Source organism: Panthera pardus, unplaced genomic scaffold (assembly GCF_024362965.1).
Source record: "Panthera pardus isolate Hobbes unplaced genomic scaffold, ASM2436296v1 HiC_scaffold_1, whole genome shotgun sequence".
NCBI lineage: Eukaryota > Metazoa > Chordata > Mammalia > Carnivora > Felidae > Panthera > Panthera pardus.
Window position 1 is genome coordinate 66,828,307 of NW_026526654.1, and position 17,263 is coordinate 66,845,569.

The 17,263-nt window shown below is 42.0% G+C and overlaps 1 protein-coding gene across 4 annotated transcripts in view; it reads left to right on the forward strand.

Annotated features, from left to right (window-relative positions):
• LRCH1 (leucine rich repeats and calponin homology domain containing 1) overlaps nt 1–17,263 on the forward strand; it is a 201,007-nt gene that overhangs the window by 131,228 nt on the left and 52,516 nt on the right. For all 4 annotated transcript variants that reach the window (XM_053899447.1, XM_053899455.1, XM_053899452.1 and 1 more), the window contains exons 4-7: nt 7,839–7,944; nt 13,108–13,244; nt 13,974–14,101; nt 15,206–15,269. In XM_053899447.1, the coding sequence (XP_053755422.1) occupies nt 7,839–7,944; nt 13,108–13,244; nt 13,974–14,101; nt 15,206–15,269 (435 nt within the window). The remainder of the gene's footprint in view (nt 1–7,838; nt 7,945–13,107; nt 13,245–13,973; nt 14,102–15,205; nt 15,270–17,263) is intronic.

A 17,263-nucleotide genomic window follows, 5' to 3' on the forward strand; every position in this document is an offset into this window, starting at 1 on the left:
CAGGATAGAGGTCTGTGCTGTTTCAGGTGCAAGAGAATTTAGGGATTCTTAGCTCTTTGGAACTGGCCCCTCCGGGCTCATTTGTGATGGGAATGACCTAGAACTTTAGGACCTTTCTGGCCTCTTTGACTTCCTTCTGTACCTCTGGTACTCTAAGAGCTGTAGCTGTATATAGATGTTGTTTTGTAAGTCTTTGTATCTGGGCGTTCTTTCTGTAAGAGAAAGAAAAAGCAATAGCGTTTACTGAGCACCTACTATATGCCAGGCACTCTGCTAGGTATATGGCATGGGCAATTTCATATAATCTTGACAATAACCCAGCAAGGTAGATATAATATCTACAGTTTGTAGACAGATTTGAGTTTCAGAATTATTTACCCAGAGCTAGGGGGGGCCTGGAGTGGTGGAGCTGGGGTAAAAACCAGTTTTGTGTGATGAAAGCCCCAATCCTTTCAATAGCACCATTCAGCTGTGCTTACTGGGTCTTCTTCTGGATCGTTTAGCATCTCACGGAGAGGGACCCTGTGGTGTTTGCTTGTTTGTTTGTTGAGTTCCTGGTTCATCTTGGCAGTGGTTTTCCCATTAAAGTTGGGGCAGCGCACCAACAGTTGAGAGTGAATCAGAGAATGAATGTTGCAAAACTCAGGCTGTGTCTGTGTGCAGGTCTCCTCGCTGAGGAACCACAGCCAGGCAGGGAAGGTCAGTAGAGGGTGCTGGTGTTGACTAAACCTTATTTTACTCATTAAAACGACATTAGCATTTGGAAACATGGTTCTTGTACTGTCGAATCATGCCCGAAGGGGAAGACATGCTGAGTACCTGGGAAGAGATGCTGTGTGTGTGCCTTCTGTGATAATAACCAGAGGGCCGTGAAGATAATCACACTGTGGCAGAGCACGACGAACTTGAGTTTTCTCACGGTTCCCAGAGCGGGCTGACATACTGAGGGCCGGAGACTGTCTGTCCCTTGTTTGGTTTCTTTCAGTTCTGTCTTTCTTCCGCTCACGCAGTGTGTGAAAATCGTGGCTTCCAGCTGTAAGAGAACACAGTATCACTGCTCCAGAAGCCTGCTCTTACACAGAACCTGACTCAAGGAATAGCTGGTGGAACGGTGCATTTCCCGGCCCTGCCTAGACCTCTCTCTCCTTTCCTAAAATGTTTGTTTGTGTGGCGAGTTTGAATTCAGGGATTGATTGTAGACACAGGATGTATTGACCTGGTTCTGAGGAGAATTCCTCCATTATTGTTTTTTAATTTTTTTCTTTTTTTCTTTTACTCTTGAGAGAGAGAGAGAGAGACAGAGCGTGAGCAGGGGAGGAGCAGAGAGAGTGGGAGACACAGAGTCTGAAACAGGTTCCAGGCTCCAAGCTGTCAGCCCAGAGCCCGATGCGGGGCTCGAACTCACGAACCACGAGATCGTGACCCGAGTCGAAGTCAGATGCTTAACAGACTGAGCCACCCAGGCGCCCCTCCTTCATTATTTTCATACATAACATTCCAGCCTCTGAGTTAGGTATAGCGGAGACATTAATTCATGTGTCTGCCATAATCTTTTTTCCATTCACAGTCTTTGGACATGCCTTCTAACCTATCTGGTTTCTGCGGGACAGTTGGAAGTCCGTGGCTTGTTTACCATCTATTCTGTTGAAGAGCATTGGGTTGGAAGGAAGGGTGTGGAGCGGAGTTTTTTACTAGAAGGAGACATTCAGTAAGTGTTGGGAGGTGACAATACCAGAGGTTGCTTGAAAAAGTTTTGAGTTTAAATGAACATACTGGATTTTTCTTAAAAGAAAGAAATTCTGACTACAGGCATTGAAGTTTTTGATTGCTAAGAAATCAAAATTGACATTACTTCTAAGTTAAGTATCTATCTTTCAAATTCTCTTCATTATTTCTGATGTGATAAATGGATCTTCCTAATATTACAAGGAAATTTAAATTAATTTTGCCACTTCCTTTTACATAGGTACAGAGAAGTTAAGACATTGACCTAAAGTCACACAGAAAGTCATACAATAGACATTTCCTCCCAAAAAAAGAGTATGAGCCCTTGATGGGAGTTAATAGCTTAAATTTCCTGTCAGACTGTTCACATTCCCTTCAGTTAACTAAAGAGCTAGATTTATTACAAAAGTATGGCTTAAGCAATGGTATAACTACACTAGGTTTTTGAAAACCTGAGAGATCAAGGTAGCTCATGAGAAAATACTGTGTGCACCGTTCCACAGGGTGGCCTGGTTACACTGGACATCTTCCCTAACCAAGATCATCTTGACACATTATTTGTGTTGGTTTTCATTAGAGGTTACTCCTTAAAAAATCGTTTTCTTTTTTACAGTATTATTTTCTGAAAGTGAACATCACCTAGTTTAATCATGTCTGAACTTAATCTGGTGTTTTAAATCCTTGTGTTTCTTACATACTGAAGATAAATTAACAACTAGTATTTGATAACAAAAATCCATTAGTCTCCAGTGTGCATTTAATACTTCTAGTAAATTCCATTATTGCCTGGAAGGGCTGGCATAAAATGACTCTAACGTTTTTTACTTAAAAACATGTTGATTAAAAAAAAAAACAAAAAAACAAAACAAAACAAAAAAAAAACATGTTGATTAAACCAGTGGAAAAAAAGTATATTTTAGGTCATAGTTAAAATTGTCCAGTTTTTTTTTTTTTTACTCTAAATGACTAAATTGGACTGGCTGGCCCTTTAACTTAAGTGTGAGTATGTATGTTATTATATAATAATTAGATTCATTTCTATATAACAAAGAATAGAATTTGTAAATATTTATGACATGTTTATGATGATTTCTTTTTGGCCTGCTTGTACATTTGCAGTATTATAACAGTAAACATATGACAATTTGATCCATTGAAGCATGCAATAATTATTTTCTAAGACATAGTTTAAGGGCTAATAGACAATTCAGAAGGGATTCATTTGACCATTCTAAGAAGCCACTGAATCTGGAATTCATAGCTTGGTAAATTCACAACTAAATGCGGAAGAAGTGTGAGGCATTAGTGTTCTTTACTTACTAAATTCATTTTCCTAAATGTTATCTTTTTTTTTTTCTTTAACGTGTATTCATTTTTGAGACAGAGAGAGACAGAGCATGAACAGGGGAGGGTCAGAGAGAGGGAGACACAGAATCTGAAACAGGCTCCAGGCTCTGAGCTGTCAGCACAGAGCCCAATGCGGGGCTCACACTCGCGGACCGCGAGATCATGACCTGAGCCGAGGTCGACCGCTCAACTGACAGAGCCACCCAGGCGCCCCTAAATGTAATCTTTTTAAAATTAACTCAAGACTTGAAAAACCAGACCTTAGGCTAAATGTGGACAGACATATTTTAGAGAACCAGCCTGTTCTAGGATGATGTTTTTCATGTTCTAACCTGAAATATCCCAAAACATTTAGAGTATTATCTTCTCTCATCTTTTTCCTCCTCCTCGTTCCCCAGCTAATTAAGACACGGGAGGTTTTGTTTTTGTGACGAAATTCATCGCCTCTTTAAAATTCAGCAAGGTTCAGTAACTGGGAGGCAGTAGACTTTTGCTTAATTCTGTAATATGGATTATACAATAGTGTAAAGTCTTTTTCAAAATTTTTTCAATGTTTATTTTTGAGAGAGAGAGAGAGAGAGAGAGAGACACAGAGCATGAGTGGAGGGGAGGAGGGAGAGGGAGACAGAGAGTCCGACACCGGCTCCAGGCCCTGAGCTGTCAGCACAGAGCCCGACAGGACACGTGGCTCGAACTCATGAACCATGAGATCATGACCTGAGCTAGAGTCAGGTGCTTAACCGACTGAGCCACCCAGGTGCGCCTATGGTGTAAAGTCTTTATCTTGCTTCCTTGCTAGATCTGCCTGCGCATTTCCCCCTCATTATTTTGGCAGGATAGGAAATAACCGACCAAAGAGTACTATTGAAACATTTTGACCTTGGGGCACCTGGGTGGCTCAGTCGGTTGAGCGGCCGACTTCGGCTCGGGTCACGATCTCGCGGTCCGTGAGTTCGAGCCCCGCGTTGGGCTCTGTGCTGACAGCCTGGAGCCTGTTTCAGATTCTGTGTCTCCCTCTCTCTGACCCTCCCCCGTTCATGCTCTGTCTCTCTCTGTCTCAAAAATAAATAAACGTTAAAAAAAAAATTAAAAAAAAAAGAAAAGAAACATTTTGACCTTCACTATACACCCTTCAAAATGTGAATGGACAATTGGACTTGGTGTTTCTAATTGTCTACAGATGTACTGTCCTGTAAGTCAAAAGGAAAAAACTCTTTATCATTATGTTTTGTTTTGTTTTTTTTTAAGTGTAAATTGGGTAACTGCTTTCTCTGCTGGTTAAATAAACATATAAATATAGCTGAGGGGAGGTGATTTTCCTTGATAAAGCCATTATGTTAGAAATATATGTTAGAAAAAAAAATTACCTTATATTTAGGGAAATAGCATAGCCTTTCTGGCTAACCAGAGGGTAATCGACAAAATGCAAAGCGTGTTTTATAGTACACCCCAATGGGATAAGACTGAATGAGATTTTATGAGATTTTATGCTGTGAATAATCTGCCTAAAAATATGTTATCTTTTGCTTCCCTCTCTCCCCTCCTTTTTTCTTGAAAGAACGTTTTTAAAGAATTCTGTCCTTGAAGCTTCTGAAAATTTTCAGTTTTATATCAAAAATCTGTGATTCCCGTAAATTGCAAAAGGATTTTTCTTGTGCAGTCATACACAGACTTACAAAGACCTACTGTAGATGTCAATAACATAACTTCTCTCCAGAGAAGGAAAATTCCCACTATTTCTTCCCGAAGGACCCTCCACTCCCATCACCAGTGTGACTATGCCTGGCTGTGAGTCCAATAGCATGATTTAATCTCATATATTTCTAGAAATATATACTATTAGTATATAGTATATATACCTATACACTATTTGTGTGAAGGCTCTTTTAAAAGAGAATGGAGGGGCGCCTATCTGTCTCTCTATCTGTGCTCACGCTCTGTCTCTCTCAAAAATGAATAAACATTTAAAAATTTTTTAATTTTTTCAATGTTTATTTTTGAGAGAGAGACACACACACAGAGTGTGAGTGGAGGAGGGGCAGAGAGAGAGGGAGACAGGGAATCCAAAGCAGGCTCCAGGCTCTGAGCTGTCAGCACAGAGCCCGACGTGGGGCTCCAACTTGTGATCGGTGAGAATGTCATGACCTGAGCTGAAGTTGGACACTTAACCGACTAAGCCACCCAGGCACCCCAGTGAATAAACGTTTTTAAAAAATCTTAAAGAGAATGGAATGGAAGGATACTTGCCTATTTGTGACTCGGTTGAGGCAAAGAAAGATACAGATTTCATTGAAAGGGTTTGGTTGTTGGTACTTGTGACTGATCAGATACCATAGGAATTGGGAAAAGGTAGCATTTTACTTTTTACCTCTCGTACATGGAAGTGCATGCAGAAAGGCAGAATTATTTGCTGATGCAGTGAGGGGCTAAAAGTGACGGGACAACTCCCTGGACTTTCTAATTCTATAATTATTTCCTTAGACTTGTATTTCTCTGCAGATGTGCTTTGTGGGTTATTTGTTTTGTTTTGTTTTTAAACACTAAGGATGTTTCTCAAGGAATTTTATGTGACTTTCTGGGCCAGGAGTGATGCATCAACAGCCAGCCTGGGGGTGACGCCTTTGAACACCTCGTGTTAGCCTGTCATGCCACCTCCCCTCGGCCAGACAGCTGAAAAGTCCCGCGGGCTCATTGCATTGTGCACTCAGCCTCTGCAGAGGCCTGCTTCATTCCCTTTTATCAGGAGTGATTTTATTCCTCTTCAGCAAGTGATACTCGTTTAGCAGCCTCGTGACCTTGGCAGATTACCAGGTCACCAGAGGATTTTTAGATGAGAAGAGATTAGAGGGCAGTGATGCCCTGTGTTCTGCATAGTCCTGTTCTTACGGGAGCCCTGGGGTTTGAGGGGACTGGTTAATGGTGAATTCTCATCTGAGTGAATGTGAAACCGATTTCTGCAACGAGGCTTTGCTGCCTTCTAAAGTGAAAGGGGAGTGAAAGGGGAAGTTTTTGCAGGTTGAGAAGCGATGTGGGGTATCTAAAGATTTGACCCCACTGGGATCGTTCCTAGCCCAAGTATATCTGTGGTTGTGCCTTTCCAGGAGGGACCTGCCAGGGATTGGTGTGTTTGTGGGAGCATCCTGGGGTTCCAGCCATGAGGCAGAGAGAGCCACAGCATGTGGAGTGTCAACATAAATGGGCTTCAGAAATTTCATCCAGCACTTCCCGATCCCTTACTTTAGTCCCGGCACTCTGCTTGGCACCAGAAGGATGGAGTGAATGAGAGCCTCCCATCTAGTTCACAGGCTTCTAACAGAAAGCAAATGTGTGCACACTTGAATACGGTAATAGATTATCCCCAGGACCACCAAGGAAAAAGGGCATTCTCTGTGGGTATTCATTCAGAGGGGGACAGTGAGGGAAACCTCCACAAAGGTTTCAGAGAAGAGAGAGCCTTGAATTAAATCTTGAAGGATGCAGGTGGGACAAGAGGACGATATTGGGGAGGGGCACACCAGGCAAGGGAAGAGCCGGAAGAGGTTTGGGACTGAGAAACCCTTGGCACACACTGGCGGCTGCAGTCGGTAATCACGTGGCCTGCGGATGCAAGCAAGGGCTTTCAGAGAGGTGGCGCTGGAGAAATCCATCTGAACCGTAGCTGCTGGGCCTTGCTGTGGAGTCGGGGACTTTACCCCATGGGTTTCTGAGACATTGCTGTTGCAGATGTCTAAGCTGGTAAATGATGCAGTGAAATGCGCATGCTCCGGCAGCTCTGTGACAGGTGGATCTGAGGGGCAGATCAAGGAGACCATTATAGTGCCCAGTGAGATGGAGTGTTGGTCTGGACAATAGAGTAGCTGGGGTGGAGGGTGGAGAGCCGAGCAGAGCTTCCAGAGAAAGTGGAAGAGTGGGATTAGGGGAGAATAAGATTATAAATCTCATAGTTTTCATTCTGCACTCGTCAAGAGGCGGTTCCAGTCAACTGTTGATAGGATATTAGTCTTTCAGTGCAAAAAAGACATCATCCGCATGCCCCACAGTCTTGGAAAATGTACCGAAAGGTGGTCAGGTCCACAGACTTTCCAGCCTTCCAGTCGCAAATCCATTTTAAATAAATAACGCATCCAAAAGATGCATTCATAGTCACAGTTTTTCACTGTCAGATGTGAGTGTTTGGTAAGTAGGATGTGTGACCTTCTATTTCGAGGTACTGTGGTGGCTTCACAGTGGGCGGGCATTTGTTCCGAGTGGTAACTGCCTTGGACTCCTGACTTAACCTCCCTGAGGCTCATTTTTCTGACTGTAAATATTAAGCTGCTAATACTGCCTCAGGGGTTCGTGGTGAGAATTAAATGAGACTGAAGCACATGAACGCAGCAGGTGCGAGGCCGGCAAAGGAGCTCCTGAATGCTCCGAATATCCTTCCTTTTCTCTTTTTGTCCTCAGTGTTCAAAATGCTGCACTTTCCTTTTCTTCTCTGTGCTAAGCCTGACCTACAGACCAGGATAAAAATGTACCCGAGTAGTTGCCCTCATATTTAATTTCCTTAAGGAGGCATCTGGGTGTCTCGGTCGGTTAAGCGTCCGACTCTTGATCTCAGCTCAGGTCTTGATCTCAGGGTCGTGAGCTCAAGTCCCGAGTTGGGCTGTGTGCTGGGCGTGAAGGCTACTAAAATAAATAAATAAATTCCTGAAGGAGATTTCACATGGGATGCTTGATTTCCTGGAAAAAGATGCTTATCATTTCTGCCTTTGCTTTTGATGCAGGACGTCAGCTGCAACGAGATCACAGCCCTGCCCCAGCAGATAGGTCAGTTGAAAGCTCTACGGGAACTGAATGTCAGAAGAAATTACCTTAAAGTCTTACCACAAGGTAAAAAGAATAAAATAGGAGATGTTCATTATTATTATTTTTTGGTTTACTTTTGTGAAGAAGGCAGTTTGTCTAGTCATGTTTGTGTATGCCTAATAATATTACTTATTATATTAATATGAATTCTGTGAATTTCACATGCAGATGACAGAAAAGTTAATATCCAACTTTTCATTTTAGTCAAGGGGTACAGCAACACTATCATTCCCCTGTATGAGACTGTGTGTGTGTGTTAGTTTGCTCGGGCTCACATAACAGACTACCACAGACTGAGTGGTTTACACAACAGAAATGTACTTTCTCACAGATCTGCAGGCTGGAAGTCCGAGATCAAGGTGTCTCCTGAGAGCTCTCTCCTTGGCTTGCAGATGGCTGTCTTCTCCCCATGTGTTCACATCATCCTTCCTCTGTGTCTCTGTCCTAATCTCCTCTTCTTAAATTTTTTTTAAACGTTTATTTTTGAGAGACAGAGAGAGACAGAGCACGAGCAGGGGAGGGGCAGAGAGAGAGGGAGACGCAGAATCTGAAGCAGGTTCCAGGCCCTGAGCTGTCAGGACAGAGCCTGACGCTGAGCTCGGACTCATGAACTGTGAGATCGTGACCTGAGCCAAAGTCAGATACCTAACCTAGTGAGCCACCTGAGTGTCCCGAATCTCCTCTTTGTATAAGGATACCAGTCATGTTGGGTTGTGGCCCACTCAAATGACCTCATTTTAACTCTATTACCCCTTGAAAGTCCTTACCTCCAAAATCAGTCACATTCTGAGGTACTGGGGGTTAGGACTCCAACATAGGAAATTTGAGGACACAAAATTCATAACAGGAGTTGTTTTTGGTATGGATGTGTGATGTTCTGGAACAATGAGCCAACACTTTAGGTCATATACTTGGTCTTGTAGACCCAGCTATTAGGATTTCTGGCTTTGGCTATCTGGTATGGCATCTATGCTTCAGGTGAGGGCACTGCCCCTGATGAAATGGTAGTCGGACTAATGTCGCTGGCAGTTTTAGTGAATTTCTCAGAGGCCAGAAGCAGGGATCTTCCAGAGTGTCAGCACCGAGACTGGTTGCCTGCTCAGACGTCCCTACTCGGGAGCCAGACTCAGGCGAACCCTTCCCTGCGGCTGTGGGCCTGTCCAGGATGTCCCTCTGACATGTTGTCTTTGAGTTCAAATAAAAAGATACAGTTGTTCAGAAATGGTGCACCATTAAGAACTTTGACAAGCAGCTCTGTAGATGGTGGTGGATCTGAATTTCATATTTTGGGCTTCTTGTTCAGACTTGAATCAGAAGGAGTTGAGGAGCAGTGGAAGGAACACTGAATGCTTTCCCAAAAACATGCTCTGGTTTTCAAAGATCGCATTCATTTCCATCAGTTCCATTTAAGGCCCCTGGGCATACCCAGTTTCAAACATATATTTAAAAATACACATCAGGGGCCCCTGGGTGTCTCAGTTGGTTAAGCGTCCAACTTCAGCTCAGGTCGTGATTTCATGGTTCGTGGGTTCGAGCCCCGCGTCGAGCTCTGTGCTGACAGCTGGGAGCCTGGAGCCTGCTTAGGAATCTGTGTCTCCCTCTCTCCGTCCCTCCCCCGCTCACGCTCTGTCTCTCTCTCTCTCTGTCTCAAAAATAAATAAACATTAAAAAAATCTTTTTTAAATATACCTCAAAGCAAAAGCATATATTTGGAAAGAAAAGCTAAAACACTTGGTTAATCTGACACTATTGCAGCAAGTTGAGAGCTACCTGATTTTTTTCTGCATTTCGATCTTTGGCTTGAAGGCAAACCAGTGAAGCTCATGGAAGGGAAAGAACTTTATAAAATGCACTGTGCTTTTATGGATGGGACATTTGAGTGCCTGCCTGCCACCGTCACCTTGCTTGTGCATTTTTAAAGAAGGAATGTTATGGGGCGCCTGGGTGGCTCAGTCAGTTAAGCATCAGACTTCGGCTCAGGTCATGATGTCCTAGTTCGTGAGTTCGAGCCCTGCCTCAGGCTCTGTACTGATAGCTCAGCACCTGAAGCCTGCTTGGGATTCTGTGTCTCCCTCTCTCTGCCCCTACCCCACTTGCGCGCGTCCGAGTGTACACGCGCTCTCTCTCTCTCTCTCTCAAAAAAAAAGTAAATAAAAATTAAAAAAAATTTTAAAGAAACAAAGTTAGAAACCATCTCAGCACAAAGATGTATTACTTCATTATTTGAGATGACTTGGTATAAAAACATTGTTTTTTCATTCTGTCATTGTCCAATGCATTTTGATTGGATGACATTGTTTTTCTTGGTTTGAGCAAGTACCAAGGGGAGAAACTCTTACTAACAACACATTTGTAAGCATTTAACCTTTCATAGCATTAACGGAAACTTTTCTTTACATTTAAGCTCTCATGCTAATCATTGACAAATCATTACAAATCCCCAAACTCTCATTTTCAAAAGAAAAATGTAATGGAGCCATGGAATGGTTGCCTATTGTAGTTTCGAAGCATGTGAAAAGTGTGTCCACACAACTTGTTCTCCCCACTTCCTGTGCTCCTACCTTTTTTTTTTTAATGTCTTTTTTTTTTTTTTTTTAATTTTATTTTCGAGAGCAAGAGACAGAATGTGAGTGGGGGAAGGGCAAAGGGAGGGAGACACAGAATTCGAAGCAGGCTCCAGGCTCTGAGCTGTCAGCACAGAATCTGATGCGGGGCTTGAACCCACAAACCATGAGATCATGACCTGGGCCGAAGTTGGACACTTCACACACTGAGCCACCCAGGTGCCCCCCTATGCTCCTACCTTGAAAGCATTCCTTTCCCTGGAAAAGATAAGTTACAAATTTCTATCCTTTTCATAATTATGTTTTCTCAGGTTTGATATTTTAAAATCTACTCAAAGCTAAGGCTTTAGTTTACTGGAAACTTTTTTTTTTTTTAAGTAACTTCCTGAATATCAAATTTCTTTTTTGCTTCACTGGGGAGAACTCCATTAACAAAAGAGCATTGATGGTGCTTGCAGGCAGTGAATTTTAGGACTTTCCATATTTACTTGTTTTTCCTCTTTGAGTACCCCTCCCCATATGCTTTCAATCTGAGGAGGGAAAACTAGTCTGTAGCCTTAATTACCCAATCAATTTTGTGGTGGTTTTACTACAAATACTACAACCAGGAGACCATACTTTGTTTTTTCTAGGACACGAATGGACAGAGGTAAGATTAAAGGAGTCACTCATTGACCTTCTTTGCAACAAAGGGTTCCCTGGGATTTTTTTTTTCTTACTCCCTTTTTCTGCCCTGTTTCTTCTTTTGACCATGTCTGGGCTGGTGTTAGCACTTTCTCCCCGCCATTTTCTTGTTGTGAAACTGCCAGGCTCTCGTTTTCCTAAACTAAGATGGTAATTGTGTCCCAAACTACAATTAAAGGGAATAGTCGTTGTAAAAGCCATTCTTACTTTACCTTATTTATTTAAGTTGCCTCTCCTCCCTCTCCTGCTATGACTTCCAGGATCTTAGCCCTCAGTCTTACTTAAAAGTCTTCATTTCCAGCGGCAAAGAGTTGAAGAAACAGAGTCCAGTTACATTTTGCTACTAATTTGTCAACCTAAGTTTAGTGAGTAAAATTAACTGTCTTAGAGATGGATTGATATCACTACGGGTACAGCAAGGGGATATTCCTTTTGTATATAAGTCTCTCTAATTCTTAACCCGGGTTTTAAAACTAAACTATGAAGCGAAAGAGATCTTACTTTCCCTTTTCCTTTGACTTTCTTGATTCCATGCTGTTTTCCACGTTCCCCTCCTCCCTCTCTCCTCCACCTTCCCTTGCTCACAGAGCCTTCAAGGCAACCTCCAGGACTAGTACGGGGTGAGGCAAATCACTTACCCTGCTCTTGAGGGTAGGGGGTGCGGACTGGGTTTGGGCAGCGAATTATTCGGGGCAGTTTGCAAACTACACTTCCTGAGTTTCTCTTGCACGGCCGCCTGTCGGGAGCCGAGCTGGGGACCTGCCACGTGGGGTGCTCTGCTCCCTCTGTTCTAGCACTAGTCCCTCTGTTCTAGTCACTAGCCTCGTGACTCCTTGCGGAGTAATTCACGTTCACTAAGGCATGAAACAAGGAAAGTCCCTTACACGCCCAGATTGCAGTGAATAGGAGAGGAGATAACCGGTTGCTAAGAGCATCTTTGTTTGTGGAGCTTGAAGTGGCATAGCTGAGTAAAGTGAAAACCCTAGGGCTTACTGGGAGGAGAAGAGGAATTGTGTTCAGTGCTCACTGCAGGTCACTTCCTCTAAGGCCCGCTCATCCTCCATTTTGGAACTCCCTGTGTCTTCCAAAGCACCGTATTTCACCCCTTACCAGGTCCCATAACAAACGTGGCGAGGCCCCTGCGGACCGGAACCCGCTGGAGTGTCCCACACAGAGAGACCTTAGTGGTTTGCCCCGTGTCACTCTACTTCTCTGGCGTGGCTCAGCCTCTTTGCTCTGCGGAATATATTTGACTTCGTTCCTTGCAGCTGCCAACGTCGGTTGGAATGCTTGAAATTACTGAGTGTTTACTGTGCCACTGGGTGGGGATTTTAAGCTAAATATAATGTTCTGTCTTGTTTGTGGAGCTACAGAAGACTTTTAAAAAGCAGCAGAATGGAGCCTCATCAAATCAGGATTATAGGGTCCATTGCAAAATTCCGAATTCGATAAAATTTAGTTTTTAAAGTGGAAGTAAAAAAACCATGAACGTATTTCTTGTAACTAGTTCTGAGGTTATGCCAGCCCAGATACATTCACTGGATAAGAATATTTTGTAATTAGCACATTGTTCGTATGCTAGCAGCTGAAGTTAAAATATAAACATGACCGATGTGGTGTGGCTTACGTGATTGTTTTGCTGGAAGAGAGGGCTTTCTGAACAATAGATACTGTAAATGTCAAGTGTGTCCGGCTTCTGTCAGAACTAACAACAATTTAAAATTATTGGGCTCCCCGTGAAAGATTTTCCCTCCCCTTTAGTAAAATATGTGATACACATACTTCATATTCCTGATGCATCACTGGCTTTGATTATGCTAAATGATAGTTTTCTTTGTAAGCAGAAAATTAAGTTTGGAATGTTAAGCCGTTTAATCTTGTTGCTTTCTGAAATTGTTCTTTTTCTTTCTTTTTTTTTTTCCCCTCCCCTGTTCTTTAGAACTAGTAGAACTTCCCTTGGTAAAGTTTGACTTTTCCTGCAATAAAGTGCTCGTGATTCCCATTTGTTTTAGAGAGATGAAACGGCTGCAGGTATTACTACTTGAGAACAACCCTTTGCAGTCTCCTCCAGCACAGGTGAGGGCCCGCAGCAAAGCTGTTTCAGGGAGAAATGCTGTCAGTGGTGTGGGGAGGGGGGCGCGGGGGCGGCAACTCTGGGCAGAGCCGGACCTCTGATCGTCTGCTGAATTCACACTGTTTTAGACTTGATCACAGTCTCTGAAAGATGAAACCTTGGGTGAATCCGACTACAGTACGTTGTCTTCTGCTACATAGAGTCCGTTTACTAGGGTTTAGCTCACTGTTCTGATCGCTGCAGTCCCAGAATTATAGGTGTGATTATGGCAGCATTTATACAGTCGTTGGAAACTCCTCCATGGAGCGTATGGCTTAGACTCAAGGAGGAATACATGCCTTACATTACTGTGAGCTGCGAAATGGAGTTCAAACATTTTCAAATATGATTGTCGGTTTTTCAGAGATAAGTTTCGAATTCAGCTGTTAAACCATGTGGGAACAAAGTTGAATGCTTCCAGAAGTGGGATGTTAAACCATGTCGGTTACCTGACTTCTGTATTTTTTTACACTATTTAGACTTAAACACACTTCTGTTAGAATGGTTTTCTATTCAAAGTAGAATCTGGAAGAAATGGTTGCCTAAATTCTCGTATGTTTTGGAGAGGCCAAATTGGGTGCGTATTGTTAAAGTGTTATTTTAAATGAAAATACACAGTCAAATGTCTAGGGTTTACATTTTGTTTTGCCGTTAAAAAACGCTAAAAATTTGTGTTACTAATTTCTCCATAGATTTGCACAAAGGGCAAAGTGCACATATTCAAGTATCTGAGCATACAAGCATGTCAGATGAAGACAACCGACTCCCTCTATCTCCACACGATGGAGAGGCCACATTTACACCAGCACGTGGAGGACAGGTGGGTGTGACTGCAGTGGCTGAAAGCCCCTGTTTAGGATTTGTTTAGGCCAGAGTGCACCGGTTGGGTGGGTAAGTCCAAAAAATCCCTTGGTCTCTCTTAACCAGCACAGATTTATGGTGTGGGTAACCTTTCGGCATCTTGCAAATCTTACCTTCCCTAATCTAATCAATAATCGGTCTTTCTTGAGGACCGTTTGTGTATGGTATAACGTATATATATATGTATCTTTATACATGCAATCCATAATATAAATATGGGTATTTTTTACTTATCAGTTAAAACACCCATAAAGGCTCAGGTATGCTTTTTTTAATTATTAATTTTTAATATGCCACCAGAACATTGTTAAGAAACACTACAGGTTTTGTGTTGTAATTGTCTTTTTAAAAATGCGGTGTGCATAGTTTTTGCCATTTCCTGTTTGGAACCGATGTGTTGGAATCCTTTCACATGCCCTTGGCCTTTTTATGGCATAAATTGGGCCTTGAATTTTCAGAGAACAAAATTCCCACGCTGAACACATGTATAGAAACACAGGTTGTTTTGAGAGGTCTTCATTGCAGAGACCTTTCCTTAACTTTTTACTAAAAGAGTAAACATGGTGGCTTAAAATCTCAGGCTACCCTAATGATCGCTTTATTTAATGCTTAAAATATGTATTCATTATTTTACTTTTATAAACATCAAATTTATTTAGTCACTGGGTAAAAGGCTTACAGAATTATTGAAAGTAACTGTAGAAAAGTTAAAAGCCTCTTTTAACGTAAAAGGTAAAAGCAATTAGGTAGTTTTTGCTTTTCGTACACTGGCATCACTAAAATGAGAACATTGTTAACTGTTTCAAAGAACAGGCCCCTTGGTTAGAGTATGAATTTATGAAACCCTGAATGCAAAGAGTTTATCTTCTACTCTGCTTAGACAGAGTATCTGATTTTCATGAGGCCCTTGTCTTATTAATATTGGGCTGATTCGTTGCCTTATGGTAGTAATAAAATTTGTATAGCAGAGTCATTACTTGAATATAAATTGATGTATCTTGTTGTGAACTTTGCGATTTCATTTTTTTCTAAATGGATTCCATACCGATGGCATCTATCCCAGCAAGAAGGATTCTGATTCGGGCGTTGGAAGTGATAATGGAGACAAGCGTTTATCTGCCACAGAGGTAAAGTTCGTGATTAGATATTTTTCCTTCTGTGCTTCTAGCTGGATTTGCCTGCATTCCTGAACTCCTCTGTGGTAAAGGGCATTAATGCATCTATGTGAGAAGGTGTGATTATGTTTGTGAAAGCAATTTGAAATCCAAGTGTTATAGAAATATGAGCCGCTGTTAGTTTTTTCTGCATCTTTAATATTTTGTAAATGTCTCAAGGGTAGAGTCCCTATCTCCTTCCCCTCCCACCACACTCCTGGCATTATCTAGAATATTCGTTTTTTTCTTAAAGTTGATTTCTTTATATTGAGGGAGGGAGAGAAAACACACATACATGTGTGTGCACACGAGCCAGGGAGGGGCAGACGGCGAGGGAGATCCAGAATCCTATGCAGGCTCTACCCTGTCAGCTGGGAGCCCGACATAGGGCTCAATCCCATGAACCGCAAGATCATGACCTGAGCCGAAATCAAGAGTCAGACACTTAACTGACAGAGCCACCTGGGTGCCCCTAGAATATTCTCGAATGCTTCATAAATATTATGAAATGACTAAGAGTGGTCTGCAAGTACCCATGAGGCATTTTTATAAATATGTCTGTTTCTAATTGACAGAATAATTTGGGAAAAAAATTATTTGCATGGATAGATGTTAAGGAGTCAAATGTGCATTGCATTTTAGCAGTGTACCCACAGGAAGTTCGATTTTGAATAGCCAGAGTTTTTATAGCAATATTTGTTTTCCTGAAAGTCTTAAGGATTGTGTTTTTTTCAGACGGTTGGATAAAAGTTTGGTTACTTGTAAGCCAAGAAGCCACACGAGAGCTTCCTAACGTGGTTATAAATAGCTCAGTTAGCACATTTATCTCATTTATAGTTAGATTCCCCGAAACCTTTCACTAATATACCATTAAGTGGGGTTTATTGAGCAGGGGAGCTAGAAGGGACAGCTGGTGGAGGGATTGGATGTATCATCAGTCTTCCCTTTTGAGGAAATCTATTGAGATTTTGTGGTTACTGAGTTTTGAAATATAATTCTACTCTTTGAAGATGTAATTAATAGGTCAGTTACCCCATTTAAGGAGTTCTCCTTTGTACTCTGTGTGACTCCAAGAAAGCGCCTTTTGCCTGTTCTCTTCAGGTGTTTGAGGATTAATGTGTAGCTAAGATATTGCATTTTACTTCCTACAACATGCTTTATAAAGCAATGTATTAAAAACTTAGGATACCTTAAAGTCTTTCTAATACGGAACATTTCGAAAGGAGTTTGTAGGGAGAAAAAGAAGGCCAATTTCAATAAAAGAAAATTACTCTCATGAAGCCACATGAATAGTTTACTGTGGTTCCTTGGGGGAGGAAATACTCAACACATTACTTTATAAGTTGTATTTAATTCAACTCCCTTAGCTTTATTAAAACTCATAAGTCCCCTGAAATGTCCCATTGTTTCAGAAATTACTCACCCTCAGCTTATTTTCTATGAAGTTGAAACAGACTCTGCTTTATCCTTTATCTGTTTTTTAAGGATAATTAAGTTCATTAATAAAACATCACACAAAGAACCTCATTATCCTTTTGTTCTCACTTAATATAAGTAGGAGGCTAAAATCATTCTAAAAGGAGGCCAAGGGTTTATTCTGTCCCTTTTAACTAGATGCGTATCTTTGGAATTTTGCTAAGCTTTCAAGAGAGGAGGAGGGTGGAAGGAAGGACCACAGAAAGGATTTTATATTTGACAGTATTGAGTGCATGAATCTTCCCTCGGCCTTTTTATCTGGTCTCACATGGCCGCCTCATTACCTGAGAACACCTCCAAGAAATTTGTAGAAGGAAAAGGATTCTGACTCCTCCTCCAGTGTAGCTTTCTCTTTTCACTTTGTTTGGCAATTATGTTGTCATCTCACCGCTTACTAGGGTTTATCTGGCTCCCCACTTCTGTCTCCCTGTGGCATTTGCAAAGCACATCTCACTCCTTTGGCTGTTGCCATTGTCTGAGTACATTTAGCG